Consider the following 19,451-nt stretch of genomic DNA (forward strand, 5'->3'; position numbering starts at 1 on the left):
TAATTGGTATCAGAATCAGCAACCCAGGTGGCATCTCAGCTATTTCGATGAGTTGTGCAAAAGTTCTGGCAGTCATATAATAACTGCACCATGTGATCAAAGAGTTTCTAATGAAAATTATTCATAATTAACACTTTTTTTTCACACCCAACACTTTCACACTGGCATTATCACTAGGCTCTGCAATTATTAGGTGCAAGAAAGTTTATGATGAGTCCTTAAAGCGAATCAGTCAGGTGTCGTGTGCAATTGCTACCAGGGTTAGGAAGTAAGAGTTTTCCCTATTGAGTTTGCACTTTAAGGCTTCCTTATAGGCGTGTGGAGATTTATAGCCACTGATGCTCCACCATGGGACTCTCGGAAATATGCAAATACTTTTTCCAAGGTGGGAAATGGAAAACAATGCATCATTTTGCTACCTTGAAAGGCAGCCCCCTTAACACCAAGTATGACTTACAAGAAGCCTAATAAGGCTATAAGGTGCCCTTAATATGCAAACTGTCTATAAAGAGAACTCTTACTTCCTGATTCTTGTCACGAGCCTCTCACCCAACCAAACCAGTTCCCTACACTCTACTGAGGAGACCCAACCAGGTCAAAACAGCGCTGTCTACAGATGGAAATCTGTTCTTTCTGGTATAGATATACTGGTTTAGCTTAATCCCACATCATGTTATTAGGCTTCTTGTAAGTCATGCTTGATGGTAAGGAACCTGCCTCTCAAGGTAGCAAAAGGAGGCATTGTTTTCCATTTCCCATCTTGGACAAAGCAAATATTTGCCATGTTTCCCATTGTTACCTGGGTGATGATAAACAGAAAACTAAAACAAATGTATAAAATGTGATCAGTTATTACAGTGTTTTTCACATGGAGACAAAGCACAGACAAAGCTCATGAAAAAACACTGATGATCTTTTTGATGCGTGTCCATGGACTTGCATGGGGCTTTTAACTTGCGCATGACTTGCAAAAGTAGAGCATGCACGTGTGTATATGAAAAAAATGCTTGTCTGGCAAAACCAATTGAACAATGCGTTTCCTGCGCATCATAAAAACAAGCAGAATGCACACTTGTAAAAGGGGCTCAAGTTCATGATATGGCAGATATCCTTAGGTCTATTGTACTCCAGGATTGTGGGATAATATAGGCCATGCTTGGCCAACTTAGTATGTATCTCCTCATAATGTACATTTGACCATCTGAAATGGATAATTGTTGTATGTTTTTATAAAAGTTTATAAAAATCAATAAAAATAAAATTGATTAAAAAAAAAAAAAAGGGGCTCAAGACTATCCTACAAAATCCCTCTCATTTAAATGATCATTTGACTTTATTGATTTTCATGGATTCAGGCTGCGTTCCCACATTCATTTTTTGGATGCAGTGAAAAAACAGAGGATTAGGAGCACCTCTCAATGATGTCCTCACCTGTTGTAATCCACATGTGCTTTTGGCTTCAACGTCTGCATCAGAAAAACGGAGTGTGAGAGCGGACTCCAATAGTACAAGTGAATGCAAAAACCCTGGAGAGAACATTAAAGGGAACCTGTCACCAGGAGACCCATTTTTAGCACTCCCCCTTTCCCCACAGAGCATAGTTCATACACTGCCAATGAGTCTTCGTATAAAAAATAGGTTTACAGTAAAAAAGATATGTTATATAGGGCCTTTGACTGCCATGTGCTCTGTGACTTGGCACTTGTCCCCTGGGAGTGACTATAGAGGAGCAGTTCCCCACCCTTGGGAAATCGCTCCTTCATGTGTCCTTTTCAAATACATGAAAATGCCCATCACAGCTTAGCGACGCCCCCTGCTCCTCTACAGCCACTCCCAGGGGACAAGTGCCTAGTCACAGAGCACTGGCAGTGAAAGGCACTATATAACATTTTTTTTTCTGTAGACCTATTTTTTTATACAAAAACTCTTTGGCAGTGTATGTACTATGCTCTGTGGGGACTGGGGGCACTAAACATGGGTCTCCTGGTGATAGGTTCCCTTTAAAAGGAAACTGTCATCACATTTTCACAGCTATTGACAGGTTCCCATAGAGCCCTACTAGCTAAGTGACACCCTTCTTTTAGCTAAAAATTGTTTCCCTCACATCACCATAGAATCAACATTCTAGTATCCCACCTGGCATCAGAGGGGGCTTGTCTTGTTTGGTCAGCCCCTTATGCATTATGTCTACTGACCACTGAGCCTTTTATGTCATGTGGGAGATGTCATCTAAGGTCATTTATCCTGTAACGCTTACAAAGTCTACCATGGAGTAATGTTGAGATTTCATGTGATCAGATACATACTTGAGGTAGATGTTAATGTTACTGGGTTAAGGACCTTAGATGGCATCATTCTGGTCACATCACATTAAGTGCTGAATGATGTACAGAGCATTCTCTCCATGTTCCAGAAAGGCCTCGTGTACAACATTTAACACCTTTAATCCTAAGTAAACAGAGTTGTATATGTCTGTAGTGAAATATTGGCAGACAATCCCTGAGTACAATAATGAGAAAGGAAAGGATGAGATGGCACTCACCGGTGGTGAAAAAGTCTTCTTTATTGGTGCAGGATAAAATACAGGGAGGCACGCAGTGCCGCTAAGCCGACGGGCCGTTTCGCGCCGCTCGGCGCTTTCTCCAGGCTATGTCAGCGCATGCGCGCCTCTCGCCGGAAATAGGGAGAAGGCGGAAGCCCGCATGCGCTGTCATGGAAACAGCAAAACAATCTGATGATACTGTACACTCCGTATTCGTTCGCAAAAAAGGGGGAGGACATAAGTGCCTCCATCATAATAATTAACAACGATAGGTTGAAAAAATATATATGGGCGAAGAAAACCGCAAGATATAATTAGTAATAAGATCTTAGAGCGGACCAACGGAATGTACAGTAAACAGTGTGAAATTAAAAATTGCAAAAAGCAATACCAACAGTTTAAAAACACACATTGAGGGACACTCACATGTCATAAAGAGATAAATCAAGCATGGGATATGTCTAACTACAAAAAGACCTTCATTTCATTACGATCGTTGAGGCCCAGGGCACCCATAGCTTCAAATTTCATGATGCACCTGCTTTCTCGACGTAATAAGTTTAGGGCACGGTCTCCTCCGTCCGGGGTACTTTCTACTCTCTCTATACCAGCGAACCTAAGGACATCTGCATTCCCACTATGTTGTAATCTTACATGTTCAATCAGGCGTGGGCAGCCTACACCAGTAGTAATAGACCTTTTGTGCTCTCTGAAACGGGTGAACATGCTTCTAACCGTTTTGCCGATATAATATCTCTGGCACGGACAAAATACAACGTAGACGACGAAATTCGTCCTACATGTGATGAAGGCCTTAACTTCTTGGGTGACTCCTCCAAAAGAAATATTTTTAACTTGGCTATTGAAGTCACAATATCGACATGTTCCGCATTTAAAGTTCCCCCTAGGGGCACACTGTGAAAGCCAAGTGCTCCGGGGGGAAGAGTATCTACTGCGGACTAACTTGTCACGTAGAGTCGTGCACCTTCTAAAGGCTATCATGGGTCTCTGTGTGGTCAGTTGATCCAACTGGGGATCCTGCTTAAGAATATGCCAATGTTTGTTTATGGCTGTTTTTATGGCAGTTTCACATGGGCCGTAATCGAAGGTAAACACAAAGCGTCTATTTTTCCCTGCCTCTCTGTTCTTTTGGGCACCTCTATTCCCCCTTAACAAGCTATCTCGTGGTACCTTTTCTACTTTACGTAGTGCCCTATCTATCAATGGTTTGGGGTACCCGCGTTCTACCAGTCGTGACTTTAACTGCTCCGCCTGCATGTAAAAACCACTATCCTCACTGTTCAATCTCCTGAGCCGCAAAAACTGGCTATATGGTAAGCCTTCCTTGGTATGTTGTGGGTGGTAACTTGTGTAGTGGAGGAGTGAATTTGTGGCTGTAGGTTTTCTGTAAGCTGTGGTAGATAGATAGCCATTTTGAACAGAAACCTTTACATCCAAAAATTCGAGTTCTAGACCGCCGAAAGCTGCCGTAAACCTCATGTTCATCTGATTTATTTGGTTAAGATAGGTTACGAAGTCCAAAAAGGACTGTCTATCACCCTCCCATACGATGAAAACATCGTCCACATATCTGTGGAAAGCCTTTATCTTCGTGGCGTATGGGTTGTCCAGAGTGAATACATAGCGGCCTTCAAAACAGGCCAAAAATATATTGGCGAGGGTACAAGCAACAGGGGTACCCATAGCCGTTCCCGTATTCTGGACAAACCACTTGCCATCGAAGGTAAAGGCGTTGTGTGACAATATTAGGCGGAGTCCCTCACATACAAATTCTATATAAGTATCCTGCTGCCCGGCATTAATCAAAACGTCCCGTACACTCTCCACTCCCAAAAACTGTGGGATGCGGGTGTATAGACTTTCGACATCGATTGATGCCAGTTGATAACCATCTTGCCAGTGTATGTTGCTAACGACTTCTAAGAAGGCGTTGGTATCCTTAAGATAGGAAGGAATGTCAGGAAGGAGAGGGCGTAACAGCCAATCCAAAAATTGGGATAGGGGCTCAAAAAGTGAGCCGATGCCCGCAACTATTGGACGGCCGGGGGGGTTGCTAAGGGTTTTGTGTACCTTCGGGATAAAGTACCAACACGGGTACTTGGGATAAGCAGGAAATAGTTTTTCAGCGGTGGATTCTGACAAAATGTTGTTACTAACACTCCACCTTAAAAAGTTACGCAGTCGTGTTTGGAATCTGAGAGTAGGATTGTGATCGAGAGGGGTATAGGTAGACTTGTCCCCTAACTGCCGCATGGCCTCCCCCACATAATAGTCTCTGGTCATCAAGACCACATTGCCCCCCTTGTCTGCCGGCTTCACTAATATGTCAGTACGAGTTTTTAGCCAGTTAAGGGCGTGCAACTCGCCCTTGGTTATATTTTTGGGAGCCTCAGGATAAACCAGGGATTTTACATCTTTAGTGACCATCTGGCAAAAAGTATCAATCGAAGAACCGGCCGGCAAGGGGGGACTAAACGTGGAATTGATGCCGCCTCTGAAGGCTGTGACCTCTAAAGTAGAATCTACCTCCTCAGAGTGTCGGGACACTCCTTCCTCTAGGTCCAGATCTAACAATAGCTGAACATCTGCGCCTCGTACAGGGGCTGCTGCATTCGGGGGGATAAAGCCTTCTTTATCCCCCCGAATGCAGCAGCCCCTGTACGAGGCGCAGATGTTCAGCTATTGTTAGATCTGGACCTAGAGGAAGGAGTGTCCCGACACTCTGAGGAGGTAGATTCTACTTTAGAGGTCACAGCCTTCAGAGGCGGCATCAATTCCACGTTTAGTCCCCCCTTGCCGGCCGGTTCTTCGATTGATACTTTTTGCCAGATGGTCACTAAAGATGTAAAATCCCTGGTTTATCCTGAGGCTCCCAAAAATATAACCAAGGGCGAGTTGCACGCCCTTAACTGGCTAAAAACTCGTACTGACATATTAGTGAAGCCGGCAGACAAGGGGGGCAACGTGGTCTTGATGACCAGAGACTATTATGTGGGGGAGGCCATGCGGCAGTTAGGGGACAAGTCTACCTATACCCCTCTCGATCACAATCCTACTCTCAGATTCCAAACACGACTGCGTAACTTTTTAAGGTGGAGTGTTAGTAACAACATTTTGTCAGAATCCACCGCTGAAAAACTATTTCCTGCTTATCCCAAGTACCCGTGTTGGTACTTTATCCCGAAGGTACACAAAACCCTTAGCAACCCCCCCGGCCGTCCAATAGTTGCGGGCATCGGCTCACTTTTTGAGCCCCTATCCCAATTTTTGGATTGGCTGTTACGCCCTCTCCTTCCTGACATTCCTTCCTATCTTAAGGATACCAACGCCTTCTTAGAAGTCGTTAGCAACATACACTGGCAAGATGGTTATCAACTGGCATCAATCGATGTCGAAAGTCTATACACCCGCATCCCACAGTTTTTGGGAGTGGAGAGTGTACGGGACGTTTTGATTAATGCCGGGCAGCAGGATACTTATATAGAATTTGTATGTGAGGGACTCCGCCTAATATTGTCACACAACGCCTTTACCTTCGATGGCAAGTGGTTTGTCCAGAATACGGGAACGGCTATGGGTACCCCTGTTGCTTGTACCCTCGCCAATATATTTTTGGCCTGTTTTGAAGGCCGCTATGTATTCACTCTGGACAACCCATACGCCACGAAGATAAAGGCTTTCCACAGATATGTGGACGATGTTTTCATCGTATGGGAGGGTGATAGACAGTCCTTTTTGGACTTCGTAACCTATCTTAACCAAATAAATCAGATGAACATGAGGTTTACGGCAGCTTTCGGCGGTCTAGAACTCGAATTTTTGGATGTAAAGGTTTCTGTTCAAAATGGCTATCTATCTACCACAGCTTACAGAAAACCTACAGCCACAAATTCACTCCTCCACTACACAAGTTACCACCCACAACATACCAAGGAAGGCTTACCATATAGCCAGTTTTTGCGGCTCAGGAGATTGAACAGTGAGGATAGTGGTTTTTACATGCAGGCGGAGCAGTTAAAGTCACGACTGGTAGAACGCGGGTACCCCAAACCATTGATAGATAGGGCACTACGTAAAGTAGAAAAGGTACCACGAGATAGCTTGTTAAGGGGGAATAGAGGTGCCCAAAAGAACAGAGAGGCAGGGAAAAATAGACGCTTTGTGTTTACCTTCGATTACGGCCCATGTGAAACTGCCATAAAAACAGCCATAAACAAACATTGGCATATTCTTAAGCAGGATCCCCAGTTGGATCAACTGACCACACAGAGACCCATGATAGCCTTTAGAAGGTGCACGACTCTACGTGACAAGTTAGTCCGCAGTAGATACTCTTCCCCCCGGAGCACTTGGCTTTCACAGTGTGCCCCTAGGGGGAACTTTAAATGCGGAACATGTCGATATTGTGACTTCAATAGCCAAGTTAAAAATATTTCTTTTGGAGGAGTCACCCAAGAAGTTAAGGCCTTCATCACATGTAGGACGAATTTCGTCGTCTACGTTGTATTTTGTCCGTGCCAGAGATATTATATCGGCAAAACGGTTAGAAGCATGTTCACCCGTTTCAGAGAGCACAAAAGGTCTATTACTACTGGTGTAGGCTGCCCACGCCTGATTGAACATGTAAGATTACAACATAGTGGGAATGCAGATGTCCTTAGGTTCGCTGGTATAGAGAGAGTAGAAAGTACCCCGGACGGAGGAGACCGTGCCCTAAACTTATTACGTCGAGAAAGCAGGTGCATCATGAAATTTGAAGCTATGGGTGCCCTGGGCCTCAACGATCGTAATGAAATGAAGGTCTTTTTGTAGTTAGACATATCCCATGCTTGATTTATCTCTTTATGACATGTGAGTGTCCCTCAATGTGTGTTTTTAAACTGTTGGTATTGCTTTTTGCAATTTTTAATTTCACACTGTTTACTGTACATTCCGTTGGTCCGCTCTAAGATCTTATTACTAATTATATCTTGCGGTTTTCTTCGCCCATATATATTTTTTCAACCTATCGTTGTTAATTATTATGATGGAGGCACTTATGTCCTCCCCCTTTTTTGCGAACGAATACGGAGTGTACAGTATCATCAGATTGTTTTGCTGTTTCCATGACGGCGCATGCGGGCTTCCGCCTTCTCCCTATTTCCGGCGAGAGGCGCGCATGCGCTGACATAGCCTGGAGAAAGCGCCGAGCGGCGCGAAACGGCCCGTCGGCTTAGCGGCACTGCGTGCCTCCCTGTATTTTATCCTGCACCAATAAAGAAGACTTTTTCACCACCGGTGAGTGCCATCTCATCCTTTCCTTTCTCATTATTGGACTACTGCTGTCTTTGAGACTGAGCACCACCATGGCATAGTCAACCGCCTGCATATATACCCCCTGTCCACTCCACTGCGTTGTGCTATCTGGACTAGGTGTCTGTGCGGTGCCCGCGCTTCCTTCTGCTGTTGTTAATCCCTGAGTACAAGTTCCATACAGCAGCATGTCCTAGCAGTGAGACCTGTCAATCAGGAACAAGGAGGCGGGGCAATGCAAGTATAATTTAATATGCAGAGGTGCATTTATATCATTGGACTCACCAGTGCTAAGTTGCATATAAGTTTACAAACTTATTTTTTTTAACATTGCAGCCATGGAAAGGAGCCATTTAGGGATAAGGACAACTAATCTTAGTTTTTTATGAAGTATTTATTTTAGGAGAGTTAATTAAAATGAAGGAAAATGAAGATTATAAGTCACATAAACTGTGTTATTCCTCTGTACACGCACTGGACTATTGCTTTCTGCTCAGTTTGCATAAACATACAATTAATTAAAAAAGTTATTCAAATAATGTTAATACAATGTTAAACTAATTCTATATCGTAGTTTGCTTGCCCTAGTGCTTATCATGCCAAAATTAAAGGGGTTTTCCCAGAAACGGGTGTGCGTTCTGCATCATTCATCTCTATGGAGCTGATGGACATTACTCAGCGCAGCACATGCGGCTGTCTTCTCCGCGCATCTCGGGGAGCAACCAGAGGTCCAACAGAGGTACCTCGGACCCCATCAGACACCCCCATTCTTGTGATCTACGTGGGTTTCATCACTAAGACCCCCGCCGATCAGCAAGTTTGTTTCCTGGGAAAACCCCTTGAAGGGGACAGGATAAGGAATAAGTCTCCAACTCCTTTGGATGGGGGTGATGGGGGCTTGGGCTTTTGTCACACATGGACCTCAGGAATCCCTGTTGTCTAGGGGTCTTCTGGAGACTGGGAATCGGTTCTGCTCATAGGGAACCCCTTTAGCCAATCACAAGCAGCTAGGGTCTATAATTTCCATGATACATTAAGCTCGGCACATTGAAACTTGTCCGTCCTCATTTTATATGCAAGTGATACGACTTAGCATAAAGGTGAGAGCTAGAAGATTGATGCCTATTAGAGCTTGTAAAACATTTTACATGGTTTTAGTAGCTGTAAAATTGCCAGTAAAGCGCCATATGTTCCCTGCAATCATTTCTACCCTCAGGCAGCACTAAAATATTCAGAGGTGAAACCCACACTAACTGCACCAAGTCCTGGCCCTCTCCACTATACGTTTTATTGTCCATTAGTAGAGGAGCGTGAACATCAAGGCGACCATTTAATTACAGATGTCTCAATGGGGAAATAATTGTCATTGTAAGACGTATCAGTTCACACTGTGCAATGTAATTATTATTCTTACCTGACTCTTACATGTACTTGTACAATAACCCGCTGTGCACAATGTAACCCGCTTCTGCCTCATGAATTATTCACTTTCTTGCAGATGTCATGTTCTTAGTAATTTAAATGGGGGGGGGGGGTGTAAAATTGGCCATAACAACAGAGTGTCATCTATTTACTGTAGTAATTTTCTAGGGGGAAGAAAACATATTAAAAAACAAAAGAAAGGGACAAATATTTTAATTTTTAGAGTCCATCCTGTTGGGCCATTGTGCTCATACTTCCTTAATGCTTACGTTGTTCCCTCTACCAGAACAACATCTACGTAAGGCAGTAATTCATTTGAATGGGTCCAATGGGTAATACCATGCACCATCAGCCTCGTGTCTACAGCCTGCAGGGACCAGTCACCACTGAGCCTCCATATGCAAACGGAGGTCAGGGGTGAGCGGAGAGCCCAAGAGAGGTAACATTAGGCTCTTATTTGTATACCTAATAGAAAAAAAAGTCTGATCCCGGACATAAACTTTAGGAAATAAGGGTTACAGACCTAGGTGGTAGTCCGGCATCTGTGACATAGCATTGGTAGTGAGGCATACGAGAAGTAATTGGTATAGTTGGGTTCTCCATCTCCAGAGACTGATTTTGCTGGAGACCTTCCAGGTGAGCAGAATCTTAGCGACCATGGGAGGGATAAGGGGGCGTAGAAGAAGTGGAAAAATCACAAATACTTCTGCAGCGACAGAATTTGTGATTAAAATCCCAAATACGCCATCTCCACGCCATGTAGGCTTGGAGGGGATGTAGCGGGACACCGCCGCCGCTGGAATGGGTGAGCACGGAGCATTCCCGACCTGTGCCTGCGTTCTTCTGCAAAACCAGCAAACTTTTGTGTGCTGGTTTTTACACAAAGCTACACCAGGTCTCTTGATCGTAAGCACTTTGATGACCCATGACAGAATAGTAGTCAAGTAGGGCATTTAAATGGCTAAACCTGGGAGCCGGCACTATTCAGGCGGCACAGGGTTCTGCCATTTTGGGGGGGATTATCTCTCAACTTTTCCAGTGGCATTTGAACAGTTAGCTCCCGCAGTTGGCCTGAACCTAAACTGGGTTTTAACATTTAGACAAATTTTAACAAGTCAGCTCATCGCTACTAAATAACAAACCTACAGAAGCTATCTGCCTGTATGATTTTAGTATGTGCTCAATTGTACTTTAATTAAGAATTAAGGGGAAGTGTCATTTGTACTGCACAGCGACAGCCATAAATACAAAAATACATAAATACAGTTTTTGTCTATTTGATGCACTTGTACATAGCATTGAATATCAAACACTCACACACTTGGAAGTATAATTTGTCCTGCAGATAACACGCTCTATAGGGCTCTGTAAGAAAAGAAATGAAAAAGTTATGGCCTTTGGAAAGTGGGGAGAGAAAAAAACACAAACCCAGAAAGATGGTGATCTTTTTTATGGTTCCTTCCTACAAAGCCAATTTTCAATAAACTTCAATGACTTGGAATATGAGATGATGGAGTAAACCTTTCCAAAAGTAAATGTCCCCCATCTGGATAGAGCTGTTTCCAGGTTTTGGCTTCTTGTTATTGCAGAGCAGGGTAGTGGTTGGGCAGAAAGTTCATGGTCATGGGTCTGGAGGGCTGGAGGTGCAGTATAATTTTTACCATAGAGAGAATACTACAGGCGGTCCCCTACTTAAGGGGGTAGGGTAATACAAGGGTATTTTCCATCATCATGTGTAAGCCAGTAGATTTTTAGAAGTGCTACATATGAATATATATTCATTTTATAGGGCTTTTACAAATCCAGTAGCAGCAAGCGCCCCATTCAGATGGGCAGTATACTGAATTTCAGCCCCACTAAAAAAATTGTAACAAATCCGCCATATTTTTGCATGTAATTATTACAGTTTTCTTCTTTGTTTTTCCTCATTTGCATCTAATTTTCCTGTATTGTCTATGTTCTTTAAATTATAGGGGTTTCCCACCATTGTTATATTTAGATTAGGTTATCAGTAAGTGTTTAGGGGTTCATTCTTTCCTTTGAATCAGGCACTGGAAACAACCAGATCAGGTGATTGATGGGGCCCCAAGTGTTAGACCTTCACTGATTTGATATTGATCACCTGTTTAATGGTCAAAGTCAGTAATATTAGAAAAAAAAAAAACCTTAAAGGGGTTTTTCCCCTGAAAGAAAATTCTCACATTTCAATCCCCTAGAGATGTTAACACAATAAAAATCATATGGTGTCACGTGGCTCAGTGAGTAGCACTTCTGCCTTGCAGCGCTGGGGTCCTGGGTTCAAACCCCATCCAGGTCAACATCTGCAAAGAGTTTGTATGTTCTCTCTGTGTTTGTGTGGGTTTCCTCCCACACCCCAAAACATACTGTTAGATTGTGAGCCCCATGGGGACAGGAACCAATTTGACATGTTTTGTGCAGCGCCCTTCACCCTTCACTTTACAATTTTATTGATTTTTTTTGCTGCTTTAGCTTCTATCACTGTCTATGGTGCTCAGTGCAAAACCCCAGGGTGTGGGCAGAGACTCTCTAAGCAGACACATGACCAGGCAATAACAGAGTTCAGGGACCAGGGAAATATCCCTGACCACCACCTAACTACAAATAGAGACAAGGACACATTTATTTGTTGGAAAGGTGAATGGTCACAGTTCTTTATTACAAATCTTGTTAATATTCTGTAAAACAAGAAACATTCATTAAAATATAACAATTCAGTACATAACAATTTTAGACTCTGATGGCTGAGCTCCTGGCAACAACCCCAATTGGCATCATGTGAACTATAAACAACTGTTTTTTTATCATTGTCTCCATAAACCATAAATTGGCGTGCGATAACCACACCCCCAGCTCCACTTTGCCGCCAACCGCCTAGCAAAGTGCCGAACAAAGATGTGACCCTAGACCAACCAACTTGGAGACAATGGGGCACATGTATCATAGTTTCAGCTAGCTAAATTGTCTAATTTTAGCGACTTTTGCCGTTTTTGCGCCATTTTTGCGACTTTTAACTTTGTTCTTTTTCAAGTACGCCTTGGTCTGCACCTTGTGCAGTGTGTATCTTTGTTTTCCAGATGTTCCGTGCGTCATTTTGCCATTTTGCACCATTCTTGCACCAATTTTGGCACAATTCTGCACCTGGTCCAGGGCAGGTGCAAAGGAATTTTTTTTTTCATGGACCCGATTTTAACATGTAAATTGGAATTAATTCACATGCTTTAACTGTTTAACATTTTGCACAGTAAACTCTCTTGTCAAAATTTTTATATTTTTGCTCTTTTTTTTTTTTTTTATTGGTTACTTCTAAGGGAGAAGACACACGTGGCGTTTTAGGCCGTTTTTGGGCCGTTTTAATTTAGCGCGTTTTCAGATCGTTAAAAAACGCATGTGTTTTTTGTCCGTTTTTAATTGTGCAAATTCGGAAAACCGGACATAAACGCATGCGTTTTTTAACACACCCTAAGGGTGAGGCCACAAGTAGCGGTTTAATTGCGTTTTTAATGCATTTTGAAACAAATTACAACAGTTGAGGAGAGGTGATTTGCCTTATTTCATTACTGTTAACATTTGCTTTTACAAAACGCAATATAAACGCCATGTTGAAGCATGTTTACAGTAATGTAATTAGGAAAATCCACTCTCCACAGCTGTTGTAATAGGTTTCAACATGCATTAAAAATGAAACATGTTAAATCCCAAATTAACAGTAGTGCCCACTCCTGCATATAACCACCTCACATGGCTTGTGTCCTCTCCTGTATATAACCCCTCACATGGCTTGTGTCCTCTCCTGTATATAACCCCTCACATGGCTTGTATCCTCTCCTGTATATAACCCCCTCACATGGCTTGTGTCCTCTCCTGTATATAACCCCCTCACATGGCTTGTGTCCACTCCTGTATATAACCCCTCACATGGCTTGTATCCTCTCCTGTATATAACCCCTCACATGGCTTGTATCCTCTCCTGTATATAACCCCCTCACATGGCTTGTGTCCACTCCTGTATATAACCCCCTCACATGACTTGTATCCTCCCCTGCATATAAGCCCTCACATGGCTTGTATCCTCTCCTGTATATAACCCCCTCACATGGCTTGTGTCCTCTCCTGTATATAACCCCCTCACATGGCTTGTGTCCTCTCCTGTATATAACCCCTCACATGGCTTGTATCCTCTCCTGCATATAACCCCCTCACATGGCTTGTGTCCTCTCCTGCATATAACCCGCTCACGTGGCTTGTATCCTCTCCTGTATATAATCCCTCACATGGCTTGTATCCTCTCCTGTACATAACCCCCTCACATGGCTTGTATCCTCTCCTGTATATAACCCCTCACATCGCTTGTATCCTCTCCTGCATATAACCCCTCACATGGCTTGTGTCCTCTCCTGCATATAACCCCTCACATGGCTTGTACCCTCTCCTGTATATAACCCCTCACATGGCTTGTGTCCTCTCCTGCATATAACCCCTCACATGGCTTGTGTCCTCTCCTGCATATAACCCCTCACATGGCTTGTGTCCTCTCCTGCATATAACCCCTTACATGGCTTGTATCCTCTCCTGTATATAACCCCCTCACATGGCTTGTGTCCTCTCCTGTATATAACCCCTCACATGGCTTGTGTCCTCTCCTGCATATAACCCCTTACATGGCTTGTATCCTCTCCTGTATATAACCCCCTCACATGGCTTGTGTCCTCTCCTGTATATAACCCCTCACATGGCTTGTGTCCTCTCCTGCATATAACCCCTTACATGGCTTGTATCCTCTCCTGTATATAACCCCCTCACATGGCTTGTGTCCTCTCCTGTATATAACCCCTCACATGGCTTGTGTCCTCTCCTGCATATAACCCCTTACATGGCTTGTATCCTCTCCTGTATATAACCCCCTCACATGGCTTGTATCCTCTCCTGTATATAACCCCTCACATGGCTTGTGTCCTCTCCTGCATATAACCCCTTACATGGCTTGTATCCTCTCCTGTATATAACCCCCTCACATGGCTTGTGTCCTCTCCTGTATATAACCCCTCACATGGCTTGTGTCCTCTCCTGCATATAACCCCTCACATGGCTTGTATCCTCTCCTGTATATAACCCTCTCACATGGCTTGTGTCCTCTCCTGTATATAACCCCTCACATGGCTTGTATCCTCTCCTGTATATAACCCCTCACATGGCTTGTGTCCTCTACTGCATATAACCCCCTCATGTGACTTGTGTCCTCTCCTGTATATAACCCCCTCACATGGCTTGTGTCCTCTCCTGTATATAACCCCCTCACATGGCTTGTGTCCTCTCCTGAATATAACCCTCACATGGCTTGTGTCCTCTCCTGAATATAACCCTCTCATGTGGCTTGTGTCCATGTGGATTTGAGACATTTGCAACAAAAAGTCTCAAAAAGAAGCCAAAATTTGCGCCTGCCAGGATAGGAAAAACTGAACATGTATCACAAGTAAAAAGACCTGATCATATATGGTGCGAAAACTAGCCGCCAAATGTCTCTAAAATTCACCTCAGAGAGACCAAACCATTCCACCTGGATAACGTCCCAGGGGAAAAAACCACCAACACCTCACTCATATAACTCCACCTTCCTGATGATTCGTGGCTGTCTTTTCCAACCAACAATTTGTTATGCACCACTGGCTGTTGTCAAGAACTCGTCACCTTACAAAACCCCCCAACTGCATATCCTAACCCATCCCTGATAGAGAATCTTTTGCCTACTTGTATCCCTCCTCCCCAAACAACACATGCGTGTCACTTAAACAAACATTACTACAGGGAGGGTGGGTGGGACAATTTTTTCTGGCCAGAATGAGGCCCTCTTCCCTGCCAGCCACCTATATAGTGGCTAGCTCCACCCCCATCTTTAAATTCCCCCTATCACATAAACTGTTATTTTCCACCCCCAATCACTACCACCGATGTATTCCAAGCCCTTCCCTGCCCAACCTTTCATGCCTGCTCTCCGCCTATCTGCACAGCCTCCCCTCTCCAATTATTATCCATCTAGTTCTGTGGGGTGACAATGTGGTTAGATTATTAGGGTACAGGTGCATATACACTTTTATCTGACTTCTGACATTGTACTAACACATAAAAAGAGAGATGAGACAGATAAGAGATGCATGAGGTCCATTAGGAAGAAGGATTGTAACCCAAGCATACTTACATGCTGGTGTGCGCCCCCTCTGGTAGGATCTGCTCTGCTTTTAGCTTAAGCCCTTGTTTTTATGAAAAAAAACTATGTTTAAAATTATGCAAATTAGCCTGAGGGGCTGCTGTAAAAACTTCTTTTGTAAAAACAGGGGCTTAAGAAGATAAAAGTGGATCCTGCCAGTATGTCAGTGTGCTTGGTTTACAATCCTTCATCCTGGTGGTAAATGTCCTTTTAAGGGTTTTTCCTGTTTTGGCCTAAATCCCCCAGGGAATAAAATCTACTTAACATGCTCTGGCTCACTATTGCCCCAGGATCCATTCTCATTGCCTCCACATCACAGGAGTGGGACTCATGAGGCCACTGTTGAATGTCACTGCCGCTTCTGTGACCATTGAGACCAATGATTCACCTCAGTGCTAACATGATGATGATGTAGACCCACATGGAGCTTGTAAACCCCTTTCAAGTTCATATATCTATAAAACAAAATACCAAATAAGTTACTCAATTTTATCATTTCAGGTCAACACAAATCAAAACGTACTCGTGGGACAACGCTCAAGTTATACTGGTCGGTAATAAATGTGACATGGAAGATGAACGTGTGGTTTCAGCAGAGCGAGGGAGACACCTGGCAGAGCAACTAGGTGAGTGACAAGATATGTCCACTGAATTTCCTATTCATTTTGTGAATAAATTCGGTAATTTAATGCTAAGTTTCTTATGCTAATTCCTAGAAGTTATGAGAATTGTGGGAGAATTACAAGTTCCTAAAGCTTCGAGACGGTGCCTCCGATTGTCTCTTAGCAGCTGAAGCTTGTAGGAAAGTTACAGAGAAAAGGTCACTGTTGAAATATCTCTAGTGACATTTTTACAGATTGCCTAAAGTCATATCAGAGAGAAATCTATTTGAAAGAGGTTATATATGTTTTATGTGGGACAAAAACCGAAACCTTCAATGAAATGTGGGAAACCGAGCATTTCACCAGAAACACATGATCCCCGGTGTAGAGTGGGGGTGTTGGCAGTCAGGTGGGGGTGTTGGCAGCATCATTGGAGGTAGTGGAAAAATTTACGTAAATTACGTAAATTAATTTATTGAATAGAGCTGCTACAAAATTTGCCATTTTTGATTGGAATTTCCTTATATAAGTAATGGAAGGAAGTGTGATAATGTAATTCATTGTAATTGTCAATAGATTTACATAGTATACATGGTTGATGGTTTTCCAAGACATAAGCCATGAGTTACCCCTTAGAACAAATCCTTAGTGTGCGACCGATGCTCCATTTATTTCTATGGGGCTTCCATGGATGGGATCTTGTGCTTCCCTATAGAAATGAATGGAGCCCCGTTTATACGTGTGCAGAATTCTCAATTTACAGAAAAACTCCAGAGAACTCTTGGTCCCATATTGGTCTGATGATTCCTGATCCCCCAGTGATCTGACCCTTATCCTCTATCCTATGGATAGGAGATACCGTAAGTGTATTTTGTAGGAAAACCCCTTGTAGGCTGGCAATAGGTCATTATTGTTTTACTTTTGGAAAACCATGAGCGATTCACACTTCAATGTAAAACTCATGTAGATTGCTACTGGTGACAATATAAGAGGCATTTCTTCCATTAACTATGAAAGTGAAGCAAAGTTAAAAATGGATTTATATTAATGATTTCATTTCTTGGGAAAACCCAATATTTGGTAAAGGTCAACTCCCAGAATCTTCTTGATAGCAGAATACATTGGGGCTCATTTACTAAGGGCTCTGCGGACGCATTTCCATTGGGTTTCCCAAATTTTTCCGTTTTGCGCCGAATTACGACGGGATTTTGGCGCACGCAATCGGCTTTCACGCGACAGAAATCGGGGACGTGGCCGTCGGACAACCCAAAGAATTCAGAAAAAACGCGGAATTTATAAATTGCAAGATCACGCACTCACATGCACCAGGAAGTAGAAGGTGAACCTCGGCGCAGCAGCGACAACTGCGCAGCAGCGACCACACGACCTTAGTGAATCCCAGCAGAACTGAATCCCCGTCGGACAACGCGCCGCGGGATCGAGATCGGACCAGGTAAGTAAATGAGCCCCATTATCTATTGTGTCTTTGTCTGTTCAATACATAGGGGGACATGTATCATAGTTTTGTCTCTCTGTGGTGAATCTTTGAGACATTTGGCGGCTCTTTTTTGAACCTTATGTATGATTGTGTCTTTTTACTTGTGATACATGTTCAGTTTTTCCTAAAAATTTTGGCTTCTTTTTGAGACTTTTTGTTGCAAATGTCTCAAATCCACATGGATACAAGTCACGTGAGGGGGTCTATACAGGAGTGGACAGCACTGCTAATTTAGGATTTGAGGCTTTGTCCTGCATTTTCAAACACTCTAGTCATATCCCAGGGAGATGACGACATATGAGGCTGCGGTCACACATTGCGTTTTGATTGTGTTTTGAAACCTATTACAACAGCTGGGGAGAGGTGATTTGCCTAATTACATTATTGTTAACATTTTCATTTACAAAACGCATTGTAAATGCAATGTAAACACATGTGTTAACGTCACGTTTATATTGCATTTTGTCAACGCATATGTTAACAGTAATGTAATAAGGCAAATCACCTCTCCTCAGCTGTTGTAATTGGTTTCAAAATGCAATTAAAACACAATTAAACCGCTACGCGTGTCCTCACCCTTAGAAGTAACCAATACATTTTTTTTTAAAAAGTAAATTTCAGAATTTAAAAAAAAACAGGTTACTGTGCATTTTAAACATTTAAAGCATTTGAAATAATTCCAATTTACACGTTAAAATAGGGACCATGAAAATAATCTTTCCTTTGCATCTTTGCACCAGATGCAAATTTGTGCCTAAAAAGTCGTAAAAATAAGCCAAAAAAGTGATACATAAGTGAAAAGTCGCACGGAACATCTGGGAAACAATGATACATATGGCACCACACAAGGTGAAGACCAAGGCGTACTTGAAAAACGACAGAGTAAAAAGTCACAAAAGAGTCACAAAAAGGCAATTTGACTAGCAGTAACGTAGAAAATCACAGTAAGGGTGGTTTGGGCCGCAGTCATAATACACATGTATAAAGGTGCCATTTTAAGACTTTAAAGGTCCCAACTGCAAAACTGATGATCTACCCTGAGGATAGGCCATCAGTATCATATTGGTGGGAATCCAACACATCTGCACAGCTACTACACAATTGTCCTTTACCAAGTGTTGCCTTTGAGACTGTTGTGAACAGCTGAATATTGGTGGAACGAGTTGTTGGAAGTCCTAGCAATCTCATATCCTGGATTAGTGGTGGCGAACCTATGGCTTGGGTGCCAGAGGTGGCACTCAGAGCCCTTTCTGTGGGCACCCATGCCTTCCAACAGAGAGTTTGCCAGACAGGACTCAAAGCTTCCTCCTGTGGTCCAAGACCAAATGCCAAGCTCAGTGCCATTTTAAAGCAACATCCTTGGCTGCCAGGACTAGAGGAGGAGCGAGAAGGTGCGAATAGAGATGCATTGGAGCTCCTGCTCTGGGTCCCCTGATCCTTCCTCTTCAGGGGACCTCGGAGGGAAGCTACAGTCCAAAGTTCTCCATCATCTTTCTATTGTATTGGTGAACTCAGTATGCCAATACGATTCAAACCTGTGATACAGCAGAGATCGATAAGTTACGGCTTAAATTGTCATGTTGGCACTTTGCGACATATAAATGGGTATTGGTTGTAGTCTGGGCACTCTGTCTCCAAAAGGTTCTTGATAACTGTCCTAGATATTCAATATCAGAATCCCTGAATACCCCTTTAACCAGAGTATGTGATATCATATTCTTCATCTAATTCCCTATATCAGTTTATGGTGCCTTTACCTTGCAGCGATTGATAGACAGATGATCCTCTGTTTGAAGTATTGCCTAAATTTCCAGTAGAGCCTTACCTTCCACCCCTCTCTCCATGACTTCT

At 43.1% G+C, this 19,451-nt stretch overlaps 1 protein-coding gene across 2 annotated transcripts in view; it reads left to right on the plus strand.

Moving 5' to 3' along the window:
- Nucleotides 1–19,451, plus strand: part of RAB3C (RAB3C, member RAS oncogene family) — a 130,395-nt gene that overhangs the window by 101,128 nt on the left and 9,816 nt on the right. For both annotated transcript variants that reach the window (XM_072136823.1, XM_072136814.1), the window contains exon 4: nt 16,002–16,126. In XM_072136823.1, coding sequence (XP_071992924.1) covers nt 16,002–16,126 — 125 coding nt within the window. The remainder of the gene's footprint in view (nt 1–16,001; nt 16,127–19,451) is intronic.

This window comes from Engystomops pustulosus, chromosome 1, assembly GCF_040894005.1.
Source record: "Engystomops pustulosus chromosome 1, aEngPut4.maternal, whole genome shotgun sequence".
Taxonomy (NCBI): Eukaryota; Metazoa; Chordata; class Amphibia; order Anura; family Leptodactylidae; genus Engystomops; species Engystomops pustulosus.